Below are 21,419 nucleotides of genomic sequence, written 5' to 3'. Positions count from 1 at the left end.
CGTTAATAACCGTTAGAAATCGAGCTTCACGCATATAGTTATTAGATAATTATAACAGTAATTTAACCGCAAGTTTCTGACAGGTCAAACTTCCAGTTAAAATTGGTAATTATTTTATGTGTGTGTCTGAACTAACTCCCCAACCCCACCATCTGGCAGTGGTTTACAGTAAAAAGATGTTTTAGTTATACATGCAAGTAACTGTAGTCCAGGACTCAGGAAGGTGTTAACTCAATCGAATTCCGATGACCCATTTCGTATACGGAGCAAATCGTGTTCCGAGGTTCCATTGACCGAGCCCGCCTAAACATTACAGAAAGACTTTCAATTGTTTGCTATTGGAAAGCAATTGACGCGTATTTAGTTTATGTTCATCAGTTTTGTATAAATAGTTACCATTTTTAGATTTTACCAATACTCGAGTTCGCATCCAATGTCCAACTTCTTACCAATCGTAATAGATTCTTTAAAATAGTTGATCTATTTCAAAGATTTAAACTAATTTTTGCATTTCATAGGAGTTATTACATACAAACTAATTCGCATCCTCTTATTCTGCTACTAAAGTAGAAGGCGATAGCACCCAGTCGACACTGTTTCTATTGGCCAAATGTCATCATGGACACACGGGCAGGCATGAGATAGGAACTTGAGAGCGCTGTGAGTTATCTCGCCTTTTGACAACCCATTAAACAATAGTGATTATTTCGTTCAAATTCGTAGTAGCAATTAGCATAACGAACCAGTTTCTATTATATTTTGCTTTATTGCACACATTTTTATAACAATTATATTCATACAATTTGTTGTTGCTTCTTTCAGTATTGTTTTTTTTTTCTCTTCAATAATCATATAGTCTAGTGTAGTTTTTCAGAACCTTATCCAAAAATAAAGTTTAGAACAGCCATTGAGTTCCAATACACTACCAAATATAATCGTATTTTCTCATTGCGTGAAGCATTTTCTCCAAACTAGTTCTGCTTTCATCTTTGTTCCGTGTTCTTTTCCTTCATCACATAAAATTAGTATAACAGCCGAAGTGATTTCCTGGTTTGCTTCAACAGCGCAAATCAATCGAGATTTTAAATTCATCTTTTGCTTTTGCTCCTTACAGGAGCGAACTTGCGATATATATAGTTCCAATTATCCCATGGTTTGTAACTTACAATGCTTGTAGCAACTAAAAAGGAGTTTAATCTCGTTTTTTGTTTTTTTTTTTGTTTTGTTTCCTAGCGTATGTTTAACGACATCGAATGTTTCCTTTCTTTATACTTTATTTGATCAATGTTTACAGCGAAAAGTTTCATTTGTCATGCATTCACGATTCGTGTCTGCGCGAAAAGGATTGTCGACTGTTTGGTGTAGCTAATTTGATTAGTTTTAGTTTAGCTTGCTCAGCAAATCCGGGAGGTTGCAATTTTATACGGCTTACAAGTTCCAACCGGAACTCCGTGAAGTCTTAAGTGGCCGAACAAAACGTCCTCTTTCCAATATTAAAAAAATAGTCGAACTAATAAGATAACTTTTTGATTATTTTTTAACGATTAACTCAATATGATTAGACAAAGCCTTTTACTGTGTAGCATAAAACAATCGAGATGTTGAGATTGAGATCTTTTATCGCGGCAGTTTTACGAAATTCAAAATAAACTAAAATAAAAAGAAAGTAATCAGAGAGGCGGAAAAGGAATCCATTATTTTTTCAGTAGTTTGCTGTGGTCATGGATATTTCGTAAAGTATTGTGCTCGCAGAAAAAAATGACAACGATGTTTCTCTCGCCTGATTATGTTCCTTGAACAAAGTTCACGGTACACCAGTGTTATGTAGACATTAATGCGATATGTTAATCATCTAAATCATTGTAACATTTAGTCTCAACCCCATTAAATCCTTAATATTTCATCAAATTGAACGATACACAGAAAGAAATATCCCTTAGCCGTGAGCCCCCCGATAGTAAAAGCAAAAATATACATTAATTTCAGTGAAAGCACGTGAAGACCGCAAAACGTTTATGATGAAACATGGTTTCATCGATTGACGTACAGGAAATGACACACGCTTAAAAGTAGTTACTCAAAAATGAGTAAGATCCCACTCATCTATAGAAAAAGTGGAACAACTCTAATTTAGAGTAACTCTTTAGTTACTCAAATTTGAGTTCTTCTACTGGAAACGATTTTTGGGTAAGATCTACTCATTTACTGAGTAATGCTTTATTTTCCCATGTGCCAAAAATAGAGTAATTAGTTAAATTCTGAATGAAATTTTATTCCACATATACCAAATTAGAGTAAAATTGCTCCTTTTTTTAATTGTATTGTATTGAAATATTAAGTAATTGACACGCAATACATAAAATAATCATACTGTGTTTATTTATTATTCCGTTTGCAATTGATTTCTAATTTCGAGATATTATATCAAGTGGCGATCGCTTCGAGTAGTGTGTCAATCGTAGCTTAATACACATGTCAGTAATGCTCAGACACCAATCAGACACTTGTTCCTCATAAATGACACACTTGAGCATATTTGTTTCCATTCTGAAGCACAGGTCGGATCCCTTCTGGACACAATAACTGCGTCGATGGCACAACTAAGAGGACAGTCTAAAAATTGTGGTTTTTGCAGATACAACACCGTTTGTGTTAAGCGACTCACTCTTGAAATACGCGATCTCACTAACAAAAAATAGAACCTGTTGCTACAAATGGTTGTTACAACTTTTAGACTGATCTTGCGAATGGTAACATAAAACGAGTTTTTGCGTTAAACTCAAATGTAGAGTAAGAGTTACTCATTATTATTGATGGTAACTACTCAATTTTTGACGTTTCCACATATCATTTGAAAATGAGTAACTAGTACTCAAACTCTGAGTAACTTTTTCTAAGCATGGCAGTTCAACGGACGTCGCTCGGAATCACGATTTAGGCTGTGAACCATTTCGCGGTTAATTTTAACATTTGGTTAAAATCTGACACTCGAGTGGTTAATTTGATGTTGTCAAAAATAACCCTGCTCGAGAGCATGGTTATTTTTGACAGATCGATAGTTATTTTTCAACACTGAAAAAAATCTCGCAATGAAAATTCTAATACTAATTCTTTAGTTGAAATTATTTCCAGTGGAAAATAAACCCAAATAACTTTCCGTCCGTCAAATTTTGAAATGCACGCTTAAAAATAGTTACTCAAAAATGAGTAAGATCTCACTCATCTACAGAAAAAGTGGAACAACTCTAATTTAGAGTAACTCCGAAGTTACTCAAATTTGAATTCTTCCACTGGAAACGATATTTGGGTAAAATCTACTCATTTACTGAGTAATACTTTATTCGTACATGTACAAAAATAGAGTAACTATCACTCAAATTTTGTGTGAAATTTTTTTTCACATATTCCAAATTTGCAAAAAATTGCTCCTTTTCTGTGTGTGTTGTATTAAAATGTTAAATAATTGAACTCAATACTATATCAAGTGGTGGTCGCTTGGAGTAGTGTGTTATGCTCAGGCACCAATCATACACTTATTCCTCATAAATGACATTTGAGCATATTCGTTTCCATTCTAAAGCACAACACGAAGCTGATCATTCCGGTTTTTGCAGACACAACACCGTTTGTGTTGATCGACTCACCCTCGAAATACGCGTCTCACGAACAAAAAATACAACCTGTTGCTACAAATGGTTATTACAACTTTTAGACTTATCGCGAATGCGAATAGTAACTATAAAACGAGATTTTGCGTTAAACTCAAATTTAGAGTAGGAGTTACTCAATATCATTGATGATAACTACTCAATTTTTGACGTTTCCATGTATCATTTGAAAATGAGTAACTATTACTCAAACTTTGAGTAACTTTTTCTAAGCGTGTGGGCCACAGTTTTAGTCAAATTTAACTACTCGACACCAAATAACTAGAGGTGTGCGAAACAGCTCATATTGGTGAGCAGCTCCGAACCGATCAGCTCACCAAAATGAATCGATTCGATGTATCAGCTCTTCAGCTCATTTAGATTGAACTGATGGTTAATTTTGTGACCCGTTCTTGCTTCGTGAGAGGTAAGATTTCTTACTGGTAATGTCTCATTCAATCCGTTAAAGAAGGATAGATGCAGGCATGATAGAAATAGCGAAACTTGGTGCAAACATTTTTTCTCGTTTAGAGCTCGCTCTTCAAGAGCCGAAGATCTGTTCAGCTCGTAGCTTATTCCCCTCTTCACAATGCGGTGAACTGGGTAGCAAATGAGTGAGCTGGTGAGCTGCGGTTCTTTTAAAAAGAGCTGTGAGCTGTCAGCTCACTTTTATGATTCGATTCATTGGATCAGCTCAGGAGCGAATTGCCCATCTCTACAAATAACCACTCAAGTGTCAGATTTTAACCAAAAGTTAAAATTAACCGTGAAATGGTTCACAGCCTTAGAATTAACAGTGGTGACGAGATAGAGCGGTTCTTGCTTTTTTGTATTTTTTTCACGAAATTAAGTATGGCGCCGGGATCTACGCAAGTAAACATCGCAACAAAACATAGCTCAAAAATCTATGTCAGCACTATTATGTGGTGCTTTCGGGTATGTAGTTAAATTTCTCCAAGTTATCAAGTATTCCCGTCTTGGTAAATGTGAATTCGACGGATTATCCTGTATCGGTCGATGTTTACACTTTTCTTCCCCATTACTTCTTGTTAAAAAAAAAATCAACAACCGCACTCACACCTAGAAAAATCTCGCCATCTCAGTTGTTTTACAAAGAAGGACGAATCTTACAAAAGTAAACAAATCGAGGCTCTCTCTCCTACCATTAAATGCTTCAAAATCCTACAAGTTTGTCTAAAAATTCGTATTCTACAAAAACCTCAATCTTAGTAATACAAAGAACTATAAAAGGCGAAACTGTCATTCCATTTGTTTACGCAAGTTTCGCCCTCCGTGTTCCATGCCAACAAACAGGGTGATACTTCAATTGTTAGTAAGGAAGGGCGAAACTATTTATTTTCTTTATTTTAGATGGTTTCCGAACCTTTTATTACTGGAAATAGTAAAAGAGACAATAAAACTACTCGCAGATTTGTCTTAGTAGCGTGATCCATGAACCTCTTGTCTAGTAACTACTACCTTCCCACGATGCTAATTGTGATATGAGTAACCGTTGGCAAGATCGGATTACCAACCCCGGTGGGACCTTGGTCATATGGTGACAGAGGGCTCGTCTCCTCTTATCAGAGAAACGACTCGAAACAACGTCTGTTTTCCATGTAAGGGGCGACTGGTTATCGTCCTCGTGGGGACAGCGTGGGACTCTATACATAGCTCGTACGATAGTTCTTCGGCGAGGCAGGAGAATGAGGAAGGTCTTACAAGCCGTCCGAAAAACACCAGTTACGACTCGGACTAATCGGCAACGACCAAAAGACTACGATTGGAAGCTCGATCCAAGGAACTGCAAATCGCTTAGCTTCGATGATCGAGTTTCCTCGTGCAAAGTCTAGACCAAGCGAAATCAAACCGACTTGTTTATGGAATGGATCGTAACTGGGGATGAGCGGTGAGTTACATTGCGTAAAAATGGTCCTGGTCAAAGCGCGGTGAAGCAACCATGATTATTAGCTTGCGAAGGTTGTGCTGTATTTTTGGTGGGTCAGGAAAAAGGTTTGTTATGAGAGGTTTTCATATGGTCAAACACAAAATTCGGATTAGCCAATGAAAGCGGTGTCGAGTTCCATCAGGACAACGCCATATCACACATGCCTACAGTGACTCGTCAGAAACTCTGTAAGCTTGTTTGTGAAGATTTGATGCATCCACTATATGGTCCTGATCTGGCACCAAGCGATTACCGTTTTGATTATTGTATTGTAAAACTTTTCCAATGATAAAGCTCCAATGATAAGGGTTTAGCGTCAAGAGAAGACTGCGAAAATCATCGAGATAGATTTTTTCGTCAATAGGATCGAAAACTACAATGTGAAAAGAGTTATATAGATATCTTTAAAATAATATAAAATTATAGAACAAAGCAGAGCACACGCTAAGCCTTGATTTCATTGTTCGGTAATTGGTTAGACGAAAACTTTCAGTAATCAATACAAATAACCGGTTTTTTCGGCCCAAAAAAATTTTTTACGAAAATTATGCAAATTTTTAGTGGACGATCAGTTTTACACTACATTTTTTCATTACAGAAAATTTTCATATCAGTATGCCCACTGGCTGCCAACACATATCGATCGAGGTTAGTTTCTGGTGGACTCGACGGATTGTGCAGCCAAGTGAGACATGAAGTCGCATTTCTTCTCAACATTTTTTTTATTTTTTCATTGATACATACACTACTGATTCTTATTTTCCTCATTCGTATCTGTGAATCCAAATCCTGAAAATCAAATCGTTATTTGAAAATTTGTGCAGTGTTTTAAAATCCATTCAAATCACAAATTTTTACCAAAAAGAATACAAACATAACAAAATTACCGAATCATTCGTAAGATTCGTTTCGTTTGCAGTTTACGGTAGATGTTTGACAATTCAGCAACATTTGTTACTTTACTGAACATTCAGCTGTCGAAAATTCGGTAATAAATTACCGAATTCTCCGGAGTCTTCTAAGTGTGCATATTTTGCCCAAATCGCACAATCCAAAACATGCAAAATAAAATATTAAAGTGTGCATAAAAATAATGGATTTCTTTTACCCCAACCTGATAAACTCTAATACCCAAATAAAAAATAGATTGAAAAAGATAAATGAATCAAACACAGAAAATGAAAATGAGAAAGTATCTTTCAGAGACAAAACTCTAACCGTCAAACGATTTGTTTTTAGTCGTGGCTAGACGTAGAGACATGTTTCAAGTTTTAATCAGTATCCAACGAGCAAAATTGATTGAATAAAAACTGACAATGGAATAGTAGAAATGAAAAGTTGCGAAAAGGTTACCACAGCGACCGGGACCCGTTTTTCTACGGGGAGAAATCATTTTGCTAAATAAACAATCCTGCATGCGATACACTCGCAGATACAAGCTCAAACAGAGGAACCTTTTTATGTTCAGCGGTCCATCCTGCGACATCCTTTTGCTTCTGGCAGACACTGATTTTGAGATTTTTTTTTATTCGAGGTGAATAGAGGTTTCGCTGCCTTTGAACGTTGTAACATTTTCGCTATTTCCTAATATTTACTGTTCCATTCGTCAGTATTTTTTTCAACCTATTTTTCTCGTTTGATATTAGTAAAAACTGTTTAACCACCAAGTCGTTGTGCGGCATCGTTCCGCCCAGTAATAGGTCTTCTTTGTCTATCCGTTTTTCACCGGGTAGTGACATTTAAGATTTTCAATTTGTCCCTATTTAGCCGCTTGAACTTCAAATGCTACAATACTTGCGGTCTATGACATTTATCACTCACTGAACACAGGCTATCAACAACCACTCCTCAACTAGCTAAATAGTACAACCTTCTGGCTTATGAAAATACCACACAAAAAAGTCAACTTAGTCTTCAACTATTGTAGTGAAAGTATTCGATTGATATTTAGCTGAAGACACATAGTTTTTTTTTGTGAGCAACCTTCGTTGAACTGTTTTCTTTTTTTTTTCTTTCTTGAAATACCAGGACAAATGTACAACTTTTCTAATAAAACATAACCCTTGTAACCGGAAAAAAATAAATAAACACATAAAAATAAATTCGATTTGATCCAACGTAACCCTGTGAGTATTTAAACTAATATCACCTAAAGTTTGAACGAAAACCCTCTAACACCTGTATGATATTCTGATAACTATTCAGTTCTAACTCTGAGATAAATTATACTTCTCTTTTCAGATTCTTACCGTCCTCTTTTCCGCTACATTTATAGCTAGATCTCGTTTAGATCTAGTGTTTTGCAGCTTTCATTATTCTCTTGTATAAATAATAACAAATATTTAGAATATCTTCTCTCTGTCCTTGCCCTAATTTGCATTGTTCTTAACACTGTCTGTTTTTCAGACAGCTGTTTCTTTTACTTTGCTACCAAATACTAACACTTACTAATTTCAAAATGGTTTGAAGTTACTAACTTTATCTGTTTTCACAACTGCTGCACAGTTTCGTATCTCAATTTCCTGGTGCATATCAATGTCGTCTAGTTGCATTGTCCACTGCTTCTTGTCAGTGACGGTGTAGGTTTTTTTTTCTTGACATCAATGTTTAATCTTTTCTTGCAAATTGAAAAAAAATCATTAACTTAGCATACATACGTACCACCTGCTTTGATATCGAACGACGTTTCGAATCCACCTACGTTCGGTTCCCCGTCTAGCATGGGGCATCGCTTCTTTAACTACTTACTTTCTATAGGTACAGAGGGTACACAGACACACAACAAGTCAACAAGTTTTGCATTAGCAGTGTTTGCATTTTCAACGAGATTACTTTTCATCTTTGTTAGGTTTGCTTTGTAGATCGATTTTGTAACATTTACTTCCGAACGTTCTTCGTTCTTACAACAGGTAAGAGACAGTCTTCTTTGAGCCAGGTACCTACGGAAAGGTGGAAACAAATGACATTTGCATTAATCGAGCGAAGTTATCTTAAAATTCAGTATGGAGCCATTCCAGAAATTGTCAGCAAAAAAGGGCTGCATTTGTGGTGTTTTTGTACAAGGGCTTACAACTCGATTTGGTTGCCCAATGCCACCTAAACCTAATGATCGATTTGTTTCGATTCGAATGAAACTTTGCGCACATCTTCATTATGACAAACCAGCAATTTTGCACGGATAGAGAGACCAATTTTATTCAAGATTTAATTGAATAATTTTTTTGCATGACGAAAGATTGTTTTGCATGAACATTTCTTCAAACCGTTGTAGTTCGCACGGAAAGAAATTGGTTACCGTTGTCAAAATTAAAAAAAAAACAATAAACACCATTTTAAAGTTTAGTGACAATTATTCATGATTATATAATCCAAGTCATGAGTAATAACTCCTATTCCAAACAAATTTATCAAGGTAACCCCAATTTTACTCCCGGACATCACTTTAAACCTTTTGAATCAAATAATACTGTGATGGATTGTGTAAGAGATTAATGCAAAGATAAAAAATATTGGAATAAAAGCACTACACAGAAAGAAATCCTTTCCTGCAGTCATGATTAAAGCTTACTTCATTTTTGGAACAAACTTTTGCTCATATTGTGGCGCTCCTGGTGGAAGGATTTGGAAGTTCTTGGCGCCCACGTGTCCGGAATTGTGTCAGCTTCACGTATGATTTTTGACATTCCGCAAATCGACTGTACTTTGTAAACAATCAACATGGAAGCCGAAAGAAGGGAACAAATTGTGCACAGTTATTTGGAAAATGCATTGTGGTCTGCATCTAGGCTTGCTAAACAGCTGAAATTGCCCAGAAATGGCGCGTTATGAAACGGTATAAGGAAACATTGACGACGATTCGGAAGCCTCAAGCGTCGGAGTGGAACTGGCGACCGGAAACTGCGTGGTAAGATTTTGAAGACGATCCTAATTTGTCGGACCGTGATTTGGTCAGAAAATTCGGTACTGCCCATAGTACCGTGAGGAGAACTCAACTCCAGGAAGGTAGTCGTATCGAGCTAGCAAACAGCCAAACCGGACTATAAAACAGAATAGTGTGGTTAAAATTCATCCTCGGAAACTATATGACCAGGTGCTGACCAAGTTCGACGGGTGTCTTCTGATGGACGATGAAACCTATGTCAAGGCTGACTTCGGGCAAATCCCAGGTCAAAAATTTTACTTGGTAACGGCTCGGGGGAATGTTCCAGCCAAATTAGAATTTGTTTTTGCCAACAAATTTGCAAGAAAATAATGATTTGGCAGGGCATTTGCAACTGTGGCAAAAAAATGAGAATTTTCATTACAAATAAGACAATGACATCGGAACTATGCAGAGAAAGGGGTCCAGTTTGTTCCGAAAAACCTTAACCCACCATACTGCGCCCAGTTCCGCCCTATTGAGAAATACTGGGCAATCAAGAAGAGGAGACTCAAGGCAAAGGGGAAGGTTGTCAAAGACATCAATCAGATGACGGCCTGGTGGAATAAGATAGCTAAAACGACGAACGAAGATGGCGTGCGCCGCCAAATGAGTCGTGTTACAGGAAAAATTCGAGAATTCCTTCGAAACCGTGACGAATAATTTTATCCGTATTTTTTCTTAAAAGTATGAAGAAATCGTTACATTTGTATAAAAAAGATCTTGAATTCAATAATAAATAACTGAAATACAAGCAATTGTCTTTGTTCCAATTCTATCTGAAGCAAGCTTTAAAATATCATCAATATATTATTTTGAAGTCACGATAATTGTTCGTGTCTTTATGATCAAAAGGATTCAGTTCATAAGGAATAAGTCTTCTCCCATTCCGGGGGTGTTTTCCGCGAACCCACAGGAACACAAGACTGGTGGCCGCCATCGATATTTGCCAACATTATCGAGATCTCGTTTAGTTCTAGTTCCAACCCACCAACCATTGCCGACTACCATCTAGAGGCAGGATTCTCCAAAGTAGACCACCGTTACCCCAATGCGGCATCACCTCAATAGTTAAAATTATACTAGTTTTAAGGAAAATGTTGTTTAAAATTAGAAAATGCTCCCGGCATCTTATAGCTTAAGCAGTGTGCCTTTAAACTCATATTATTAAATAAGAAAAGTCTTCTACTATTTTATTTTATTCGAAACTCGTAAGTCCGATTTCCTATCCTGATATCATTTTGAACCTTCTATCATTTGAGCTTGAGCGACCACCCCTGGTTGCTACTCCGTTACTGATCGGGATTTGCTGAAATTGTACAGGGAGTTTCTAGATGATCCGACCTGGGACTGGTAAATCATCCTTCAATGTACATCTTCTGGTAATTCCCGAATTAATTAATCAGTACCGGCGCCGGTCAGGCCCGAACGTAGATCGTCTAAGGAATGGGAAGGGATGTTAGTCCGACACTTGTTGTCGTGTGTCACGGGAGAAGGATATTTGTTAGTAAAAATTTCAGTATTGGTATTATTCGCGCGCGACTCAGTATGTTCCGGTTTCAAGATGCTCGGATGCACCACTAAACTCACTAACTTCCCGAGTGAACGTTTCAACAATATCCTATATTGAAGTCCCGGGAAGTCGTGATTCACAGCTCTTGTTCTAGGAAACTGCAGAAAAATTCGTAATACTATCGCGTAAAGAATAAAAACTTCCCTATTTTTATAAATGAAATTACAAAATAAACGAGTGAATAGGATTTAGACAAAACCGTTGATTTATTGCATTGACATATTCTAAGCAGTTGTTATAAAATCATTTTAAATCACCAAACAAAAGTCAATAGACCGCACGCGCGTCCTGATCCTTTATTATTTCCACTTTATTATTTTAATTATTTAATGAAATTATTAATTGGTCATATTGGTTGATCTGGGCAGCCGGCTACCGAGAAAAATATTAATTTATTGTTTGAAATATTAATAACCAACTAAACAATAAATATTTTTACTATGTATTCTATATACCGATATATGTTATCTCTGTTATTAACTTTGCAATATCTACGGATTAGCGCATTAGTTGATTTTTATCGTTCGATTTACAATCCTGAAAGACAATCAATAACATGGAAGAAGAAAACATTCCAAATAAAACTTTTCTCCGAAGCTAGACGGAAATTGATAGGTTGAATGAAGAGATAATTTAAAAAAAATAGAGTAATCAGAAATGAAACATTGAAAATATCTGATAACTGAAAGGAAAAAGAAACTCCTGCAATTGTCGCCTTTTACGACATTAAAGCAGGAACCCAGTGGCTCTATTCTTGGTTCATTTTTTTCCGCCGGATTCCACATGGCATCTAGGCTGGTACTGTCCGAAGAGAGCTAATAGGTACTATCAATCTCCTAGTGGACCCCAGCCCCTACTCGAAGGTATATCATTTAGGAGATTAGATAAATAAACGAATCGCGTAAAAAAGGTTTTCATCAAACCATGGTATTTTATTTGAATTCTTTATATTTTGAAACATAACACCTGAATTTATATAATAAAGATCACCATCGTAGCAGAAACACTCTTGAAGTTGTAAGGTGCGTTACGTTTAAATTTCAGCTAAATTAGTTCAAATGGGTCATGATTCAAGAACTCTACACTCTTTTACCATTTACCGAACAATACTCTCTTTTACCCAAATTATGCCTCGTTTTGTTCATTTCTAGAATTGGAATTTTGCCCGCGCGGGAACTGTTATTGGATCCGACTGATCGGCCATCGATGGAAATTGATTTTTAATGTCAATTTTTGACGCATTTACCAAATTTGCGCTTAGACAACAGCATTTTTACAAAATTTGAATCTGAAAATGTCAATGTCTAATGCATTCTTATAAGCATCTTTGCAAGATTCTGGTCAGAGCTCTTACTGGACATTGTAAACTCAACCATCACGTGGTTTATGAACCATTTATCGGTATTTTTACAGATATTTGACCTCTATACCGCAATACAGATATGTACTCCCAAAATACCGATAATTCATGGATCGTACAGATAAATACCGATTTTCGTTGATAGCTTGGATAGACGGGGGAAAAGGTTGCTAGGAGACCTTTTGTTGTGCTCACCAAAAAGAGCTTTGGTGACATTTCCGTGAACTTAGGTTGACGAGATTCTGATACCGATATGGTACAGATAGATTTTTGCGCAGATTTTTGGAAACAGATTTTTGGAAAAATGACCTGGCAACGCTGTTATGAACGGCCTCTTGACTGAGCAGGAAGTTGTCCAAATGCATCTTAAACCCATCATTTCGATTGGCTCAGGTCCAGAACTCAGTTCCAGTATCAAGCAGACACACTGGAATCGCAAACTAATCTAAGTTTCAATATGCTGCACAGATTTTAAAATTTTCGAATGCGATCACCCTCGATAAGCCTCTAAAAGTTTTCAATTTGCTGGAGAAAACACAGTGGCAATGTATTTTTGATAGGGTGCTTAAAATGCCGAGCCCTTCCTCTTAGAAAAAAAGTTCAATGGTGGGTTTTCGTTGGTCCAATACGTTGTACCATTAGTCCAATTAATCGTTCAACGGGACCTTCGTTTGCCGATTTCAAAACAGACCATTAAACCGAGCGCCATTTTTTTCGTTCAACAAATCTGGCAGACAGTGGTTCATTGTAGAGCCATTTTTAATATGAGAAGTTGGAGTCCCGTTGGACTAGTTTTACTGGAGAATTTCGGAAGCTTTTATCCACTTATTTTTTTCAAATGAACACTACATACTTTTACTTCATGTAGAATAACAACAAATTTTCTTTCTATATGAAGATAACACTCAATTTCCGCACTATTTTTGTAGGAGTAAAAACAACAACAAACCGTTCCTGTAAACTGACCGAGTATTTCGTGCAGTATGCCGTTCAACAAACGCTCATCGACCAACAAAATATAATCGCTTGCTGAGTAGAGCCTTTTTAACTTACGAAAATGATGTCGGTTAGCTGTATTCTTATGAGAAGAAGATCACAGATTTTGCGCAGACTGATTTTTTTAAAAAATATCCTGGCATCCTTGGAGGTGAAATATTCCGCTATTCCTGCGTTGAAAATTCAAGGAAAAAGACATCGAAATTTTTGTTTTTGTTTCAATTATAGATGTTTTAACACCTCGTTCACCTCTTGGGAATCGAATACAGCACGGGCCAAATTCCGATTCTAGAAATGAGCAAAACGAGTCATGATTTGGTGAAAATAATATATTTTTATGTTATGATAATACACCATGATTAAATCTTCTCGGATTATGATCCATTTGAACTGATTTCGCTGAAATTTAAATGTAACGCACTTGACGTATTTCTGCAACGATTGAAATTTTGGCAACATGTATTCATATGGACATTTTATTATGATACGTCTTTTATTTAATTACAATTCTCATCTATATGTGCCGTTCGTCTGTGTTTATATTGTGCTTTATAAGGGGACAATTTCTCTTTCAGCAAGTCGATATTATTCGTATTCACGTCAATTCGGTTATGTCTCTTCAATTACCCATTCACCTTTTTCGAAAGTGTATGTTTAGATTTCCTAGATCTAACCCGGCGAAAGAACACGATTAGGTTGAAACCGGGTATAAATAAACGTTTATAAATGAAAATAATTTCCTAGATCTCATTCATTGAAACCGTTTTAGTACAATTAACAATTATCGAGATATACTCACCAATTCTGTATCTCGATCGAGATCGAGTTTTCCATACAAAAGTATTACTCGATCGAGTTACAGAATGTAAATTTTTGCATTCGATCGGTATACAGAATTGGGGTGATAAAGATATGAAAAAAGTGCAAACAAAAAATCATTCACCCGTTTTAAAAGTAAGTATTCAAAATTGATCTCTTCGTCCGTGAAAAATAAATGGTTTGCTATTATGAAGACATGTTCAAAGTTTCATTTGAATCGGAGTATGTGAAATTCTGATGACCATATTTCTGGAATTACTTTATGTTTGAAATAATTCAAAAGGAAGCGATAAATACATTTCAGAACATAAACCACAATCGTGGGACACGTATTTCTCACGACTTTATACTGACGACTCGAACAAAATTAGCGTAGTAACAAACATGGACAAACTAGGTCAGAAGCTAAATACTAGGGATCTACATGTCAATTACTGCTCTCGAAGTTTGAAATGCATTTTTCACCCAAAATGACCGTAGATGAAATGTCGTTTCAATTTTCAAATAACTAAGCGACTCCATCAAACTCAATCACAACGGAAACGTTCGGTTATTCCTTGACCGAAAAAACAGAAGAAAACCACGCGTTCCCTTCAGAACAAAAAAAAAAGTTAATAGAATCGCTTCGTTCGCTATTTAAACCGAGAAAAATACTTACCAAGTGACAGAATCCAACCCGTTAGTCGCATTCGTCAAGCACGCAAATTCTTCTGCTGTGAAGTGTGAAGAGGTGGCACATCCATATCCATATATCCATGTCGGTGTTTGTAAACAGTATCGTCGTGTTCATCGTGTAGAGAGGTTGTTAATTGCCACAAAGTGTTCCGGACGGGTCGAGCATCCCCAGTTCGCTCTCAGTGGCAACGGCAGCGGTCTGCAGTCTAGTGAAGATATGTTTTTCTTTTGAGAAATCCGCTGCGCGCCGGCGAGGACATTCCCGGTTCGTTGCTGTTTTTTTTTATATACGGAGGGGGAAGTAAGATGTGAAGGGTTGGGTGATGATTCATACTTTGATGATATTTACTTAGCGTCGTCGTATTCTACTGGGGGTGCGGTGAACTGTGGGATTCAACACTGATATAACATTTAACAAAAGTGCGTGGCTGTACTAATGGGGAGGGATGCTACTACATTTTAATGTTCGGTTGGTTGTTTGCTTGTATGTTCATTGCAAGCTGAGGGATGAACAGCTACCTACACGATTGGCTGTTGTTTGGCTTTGCTATTGTTTGTTTTTTTTTCGGCAGGTGCTTATTTTCTATTACTTCTACTATACGTTTATGGGGGAAACGGAATGACATAACAAATTTGGTTTTGGTTGCCGTTTCGCAAACCACGTGCATTCACGGGACTGGATGAACACAGACATTATGCGTGCTTTGTGTTGGGAAAAACGAGACGAATCGTGGCGGGCGTTAGAGTTAACTCGGGACAAACCTTCGCCTGCGGATCGACTGATGCTGACCGGGTAGGTTGAAGCAACCGCGCGGTATCACCATACGAGCGTTACCCTGTGCTGGTCGGGATCCACCTGGGGCGATCAAGGAACTCAAATGGGAGGCGTATCCTTCGGTGAGCGGTGTGGCCAACGATTGCTGCTTTTTGCTGACCTGAAAGTATAGACCCGATGAGAATTAATAATCTCCGCATTGAAACGTCGCAGAATAATCGAACATTTTTCTTTTATCAACTATGTATCTCATGCAGGAAAGGTTCTAAAATCGACTTCCGAACCAAGACCCGCAGGGTTGAGCGTGATAAACTTTTTCAATCAATTGCTTGCTTTCCTCGTACCCGCAACGACGGTTTTGATGGTCAGGCACATATCAAACCCGATGTTTAACCGTACATGTAGCGAAGGTAAACCATGGTATAAAATCAATTATTTCATCTTGTGCTTTTGACGAAACTGGACGTCTTGGTGAGGACCTTCCACAAGCAGCAGTAAAGACGGACCTCAAACGCTCAGGTCGTGCTATCATTGGCATTGCGGACGTCGTGGCGAGCCAAATAAATTCTAGAACTGATTCCAAGAGCTGGACTCTGGTTCCCCTGAATCCTTAAGGTAATTTCAGGTTTAGAAGTTAGTATCTGATTTCATTTTCAGAATTTAGTTCCAGGTTATAGGTTGACTATTGCTCTGCAACTGAATCCTAATTCTGGATTCTGGAACTGGTTTCTTGGCTAGATTTTGGAACCGAATCTAGTTGTTTAATCTATGTTCGGGGTTCGAATCCAGAATTTTGATTTACAATTGCAACTTCAGAATTCATAAACAAAACTCAGGATATGAATTTTAGATATGGATTCTGAAACTAAATCTTAGATCTGAATTCCGAATTAGAATTTCAGAACTGACTTCTGAAGCAGAATTTAATTCAGAATGCATTCCTGCGTGCTGGAACTAAATTCGGAACTTGCATACTGGAGCTAAGGTTGGTTAACGAATGGACAATGCGTAATTCAGGCCCCAATGTGGCTCTTAGCCTCTTGTCCTTTTCCCACTTCCCCGCGGTGCCGGCTGTTGTACGAGTAACCATAGGAAAAATCGGGTAACCAACCCGGTGGGACCTTGGTCGTATGCTGACAGGAAAGAGAGGGCCTGCCTTCTCTTTACAGAAAGCGGGCTTACGTGAGCGTCTGTTCCCCATGTTGGGGCATGGTCAGTTCGGGCGTCTGTTCCCCATGTTGGGGCATGGACAGTGCTGACAAGATGGTCCTCTGGTAAGACAGTAGGTTGGTGTAGGCCTAACAAGCCGGCCGCAAAAAAGGAGGAACGCATAATCAAGGAAGAAATACGACTCGGAATGATCAGGAAAAATCTAAGCGACGAAAAAAGGACTACGATTGGAAGCTTGGCACATGGAACTGCAAATCGCTTGGCTTCCCAGGATATGACCGAATCCTGCATGATGAGATTCAAATCCGCAGGAACTCTGTTGGACGGGACAGAAGGTGTGGAACAGTGGGCATCGAGTGGCTACCTTCTACCAGAGCTGTGGCACAACCAGCGTTCTAGGAACGAGATTTGTACTGCTGGGCAGGATGAGCCAGCGCGTGATTGGGCGGCAGCCAATCAGTGATAGGATGTGCGTATTGAAGATCAAGGGCCGTTTCTTCAATTACAGCATCAGCAACGTGCACTGCCCACATGAGACGAGACCCGATGACGAGAAGGAAGCATTTTACGCGCAGCAGGATGATGCTCAGATTAGCCGGGAGGCAATGTACAGGCCCGTGTTCGGGCTGGAGAGTCTGTCGGCGACAACAAATGACATCGGTCAACGATGCGTAAACTTTGCAGCCTTCCGAGGAATGGTAGTTCGAAGCAACTTCTTCCCCCGCAAAGATATCCACAAAGCCACCTGGAGATCACCGGATCAACATACGGAAAAATCGAATCGACCACGTTCTCATCGACGGGCTATTCTTCTCCGACGTCATCAATGTCCGCACTTACCGCAGTGCCAATTGGGACTCAATCTCGAGCAGCTATTGTGTGGTTCTAGACCACAACTTAGTTACCACGTTTCGCTTCGTTTTCCGTGACAATTAGCAATCAGTGCATTTCCATCACAGCAATCGTTTGCTATATTTGACATCTGCATCATTATCATTATTGGACTTAGTCGAGACAAGAAGGTTTTCGTGTTGGATTGGAAATATCAAAGATTTCAGAAATCACACAATGGCGATCCTGCCAGGAGACGACAGTTAGTTTGTTCGTCATAGCAAGTTGACGGATGAATTTTTTCTCAAGAAAAGCACAAAAAGATAATAGGTAAAAAAATGCGGCCGCGATTCGGAAGAAGGTTTAGTGCGGATCGGGACGACCGCTGAGAAAAATTTGGACGCGGACCGGGACGGCCGTGGAAAATTTGGATGCGGACCGGGACGGCCGTGAGGAGTTCTAGTGCGGATCGGGACGACCGCTGAAAAAAATTTGGATGCGGACCGGGACGGCCGTGAGGAGTTTTAGTGTGGATCGGGACGACCGCTGAGAAAAATTTGGACGCGGACCGGGAGTTTTAGTGCGGACCGGGTCGGCCGTAAGGATTTATGGTGCGGATCGGGACGACCGCCGAGAAAAAAAAATTTGGACACGAGTCGCGACGTCTACTTTGTTTGGAGATGAGGGAGGATGTGTGGTTCTAGACCACAACTTATACCGTTTTCGTTTTCTAACTTAAACGCGGGCGACTCTGACTTCGAGTAAAACGAACACGTGGTACGCGTTTTCGGGCTGCTCTGATCAATAAACGAAAACGGTATTAATTACCACGTTTCGCTTCGTTTCAGTGACAATTGACAATCAGTGCATTTCCATCACAGCAATCGTTTGCTACATTTGACATCTGCATCATTATCATTATTGGACTTAGTCGAGACAAGAAGGTTTTCGTGTTGGATTGGAAATATCGTGCCAACATTGATTCCGTCCACTACCTTGTTGCAGTTTGTATGCGCTCAAAACTATTGACGGTGCACAACACTCGTCGCACAGGAACGCCGGGATTCAATCTCGAGCAGCTACGTAGCATTCGTACTGCAGAGGAATACGCGCAACAACTGGAGCAAGTGCTACCAACGGAAGAGCAGCTTGGCGCGGCGACTCTTGAAGACGGCTAGAGGAACATAAGGTCCGCCGTGAGTAGCACTGCTTCAACCGTACTAGGTACGAGGTTATCGAATCGAGAAAATGACTGGTTTGACGGCGAATGCCAGCAGTTGGTCGAAAAGAAGAATGCAGCAAGGGCGAGGATGTTGCAACACAGCACGAGAGCGAACGAGGAACGACACAGACAGGCGTGGAACAGACAGAACACGGTTTTCCGGAGGAAACAGCGCCATCAGGAAGATCAAGATCGCGAAGCGATGGAACAGCTGTACCGCGCAAATGACACACGGAAGTTCTATGAGAAGGTGAATCGCTCACGTAGAGGCTACACACCACAGGTCGAAATGTGCAGAGATATCAGTGGTAACCTTCTCACGAACGAACGTGAGGTGATCGACAGGTGGAAGCAGTACTATGACGAACATCTGAATGGCGAAGTACAAGATACAGAGAATGACACAGGAATCAATCTGGGTGCACGCTCAGCCGACGACAGATTCCCAGCACCTGATCTGTCAGAGAAAAGTGAGGAGATCGGCAAGCTGAGAAACAACAAAGTCGCGGGTTATGGCCAGTTACCAGGCGATGTTACCATGTTAGAGCATGGAGGATAGGCACTGGCTAGAGCGCTGCACTGGATGATTTCCAAGATTTGGGAGAAGGAGATTCTACCGCAGGAATGGATAGAAGGAGTGGTATGTCCCGTCTACAAAAAGGGCCGTACCAAGCGGGATATACTGTAGCCCGCGTCACTACGGATCACATATTCGCGAAAAGACAAGTACTCCAGAAGTGTCATTGACTTCAAAGCGGCATACGACACAATCGATCGAGAACAGCTATGGCAGATCATGCACGAATACGGTTTCCCGGATAAACTGACGCGATTGGTCAAAGCAAGGATGGATAGAGTGATGTGCTACGTCCGAGTTTCTGGGACGCTCTCGAGTCCCTTTGAATCTCGGAGAGGGCTACGGCAAGGTGATGGACTCTCTTGTATGTATCTTGTTCAATATTGCCCTGGAAGGTGTGATTCGAAGAGCGAGGATCGACACGAGTGGCACGATCTTCCGAAAGTCCGTACAACTTTTTGGTTTCGCTGACGACATTGATATTGTGACAAGTAACCTTGAGCAGATGACGGAAACATATATTGGACTGAAAGCTGAAGCTAGGCGTATCGGACTGGCCATAAATGCGTCGAAAACAAAATAAATGAGAGGAAGAGGCTCTAGAGAAGAAACACTTCGTCTCCCACCACGAATATTGATAGACGGTGGCGATATCGAAGTGGCTGACGAGTTCGTGTATTTGGGCTCACTGGTGACCGCTGATAATGACACAAGCAGAGAAATTCAGAGACGTATTTTGGCAGGGAATCGTGCGTCCTTTGGACTCAGAAAAACCCTTCGATCGAGGAAAGTACGCCACCGCACGAAATTGACCATCTACAAAACGCTCGAATGACCAGTTGTTCTATATGGCCACGATACCTGGACTATGTTGGCAAAGGACCAACGCGCCCTTAGTGTGTTCGAAAGAAAGGTGTTGCGGACCACCTATGGAGAATCCATGAACCGAGTTATATGGAAACGTATGTTTGATACATTAAACCTCAGGAATATAACTGCTAGGTAGGATAAGTAAGCCGCCATGGCCTGGAGAATTTCAACCCGTTGTACCGAAAGGAATCTTCATAGTGGTATTTAAGGGAATTTTAATTTTTTTCAAAAACGGATATAGGTTCGTTGACGGGATCTTTCAGAGGATATTCTGCTTGCAGAGCCAACTCAAAGCTATTCGCATTCAAAAATGCATTGTGATGCAATCGAAAGGATAGTCAATAACGGACAGAAAGGTCGGCATTCAAAAATTAGTTGTTTTTTTTTCAATTTATAATTTTTAGCTTGAAATTATTTTACACATAATCAATATAAAATATTGATCGATCTTGAGAATAATTTGAACACAACGAAGATTTAGTTAGTGTAGGACAACTATTACGTAGTCCAATCACTCACGCGTTATCACCAATAGGGGTACTATCACTTATCATGGCGAAATTTTTAGAAATGGATGACTTAGCCGACGTTTTTAGTAAACTTGGGTTATATTTTGCAGTTGTTGTTTGTGGTATAATATTTCACGGTATTGTTGTACTACCGATAATATACTTTTTGCTAACCAGAAAAAATCCCTACAAGTTTCTATCTAATATGGGTCAAGCAATTGCTACAGCGTTTGGAACATCATCAAGCTCAGCAACTATGCCCGTAACACTGCAATGTTTGGAGAAGAAAAATCAAATCGATACACGGATAACCCGTTTTGTAATTCCCATTGGTACGACTATCAACATGGATGGAACAGCGCTATATGAGGTACATTCTATGTATGATTGGTGGTTGATAATTCTAACTCATATGATAAATTTCAGGCAGTAGCCGCTATATTCATTGCTCAGCTACGCGGAATGGAACTATCGTTAGGAAAGATCATAGCAGTTGCCATTACAGCAACTGCAGCAAGTATTGGAACA

General features: G+C 39.2%; 1 protein-coding gene across 8 annotated transcripts in view; it reads right to left on the bottom strand.

Moving 5' to 3' along the window:
- Positions 1-746: 746 nt before the first annotated feature.
- The window catches only part of LOC131425855 (protein retinal degeneration B), a 115,826-nt gene continuing 95,153 nt past the window's right edge, over positions 747-21,419 (bottom strand). For 6 of the 8 annotated variants that reach the window (XM_058588094.1, XM_058588099.1, XM_058588097.1 and 3 more), the window contains 2 exons: positions 15,700-15,872; positions 747-8,534 (listed from right to left, as the gene is read on the bottom strand). In XM_058588094.1, the coding sequence (XP_058444077.1) occupies positions 8,336-8,534; positions 15,700-15,872 (372 nt within the window). In that variant the 3' untranslated portion in view covers positions 747-8,335. Of the gene's footprint in view, positions 8,535-14,920; positions 15,211-15,699; positions 15,873-21,419 lie in introns of all 8 variants that reach the window. The other 2 variants (XM_058588101.1, XM_058588100.1) reach the window with 2 other exon arrangements.

The sequence above is a fragment of the Malaya genurostris genome, chromosome 1 (assembly GCF_030247185.1).
Source record: "Malaya genurostris strain Urasoe2022 chromosome 1, Malgen_1.1, whole genome shotgun sequence".
NCBI classification, from domain to species: domain Eukaryota; kingdom Metazoa; phylum Arthropoda; class Insecta; order Diptera; family Culicidae; genus Malaya; species Malaya genurostris.
This window is presented reverse-complemented; position numbering and strand designations above follow the sequence as displayed.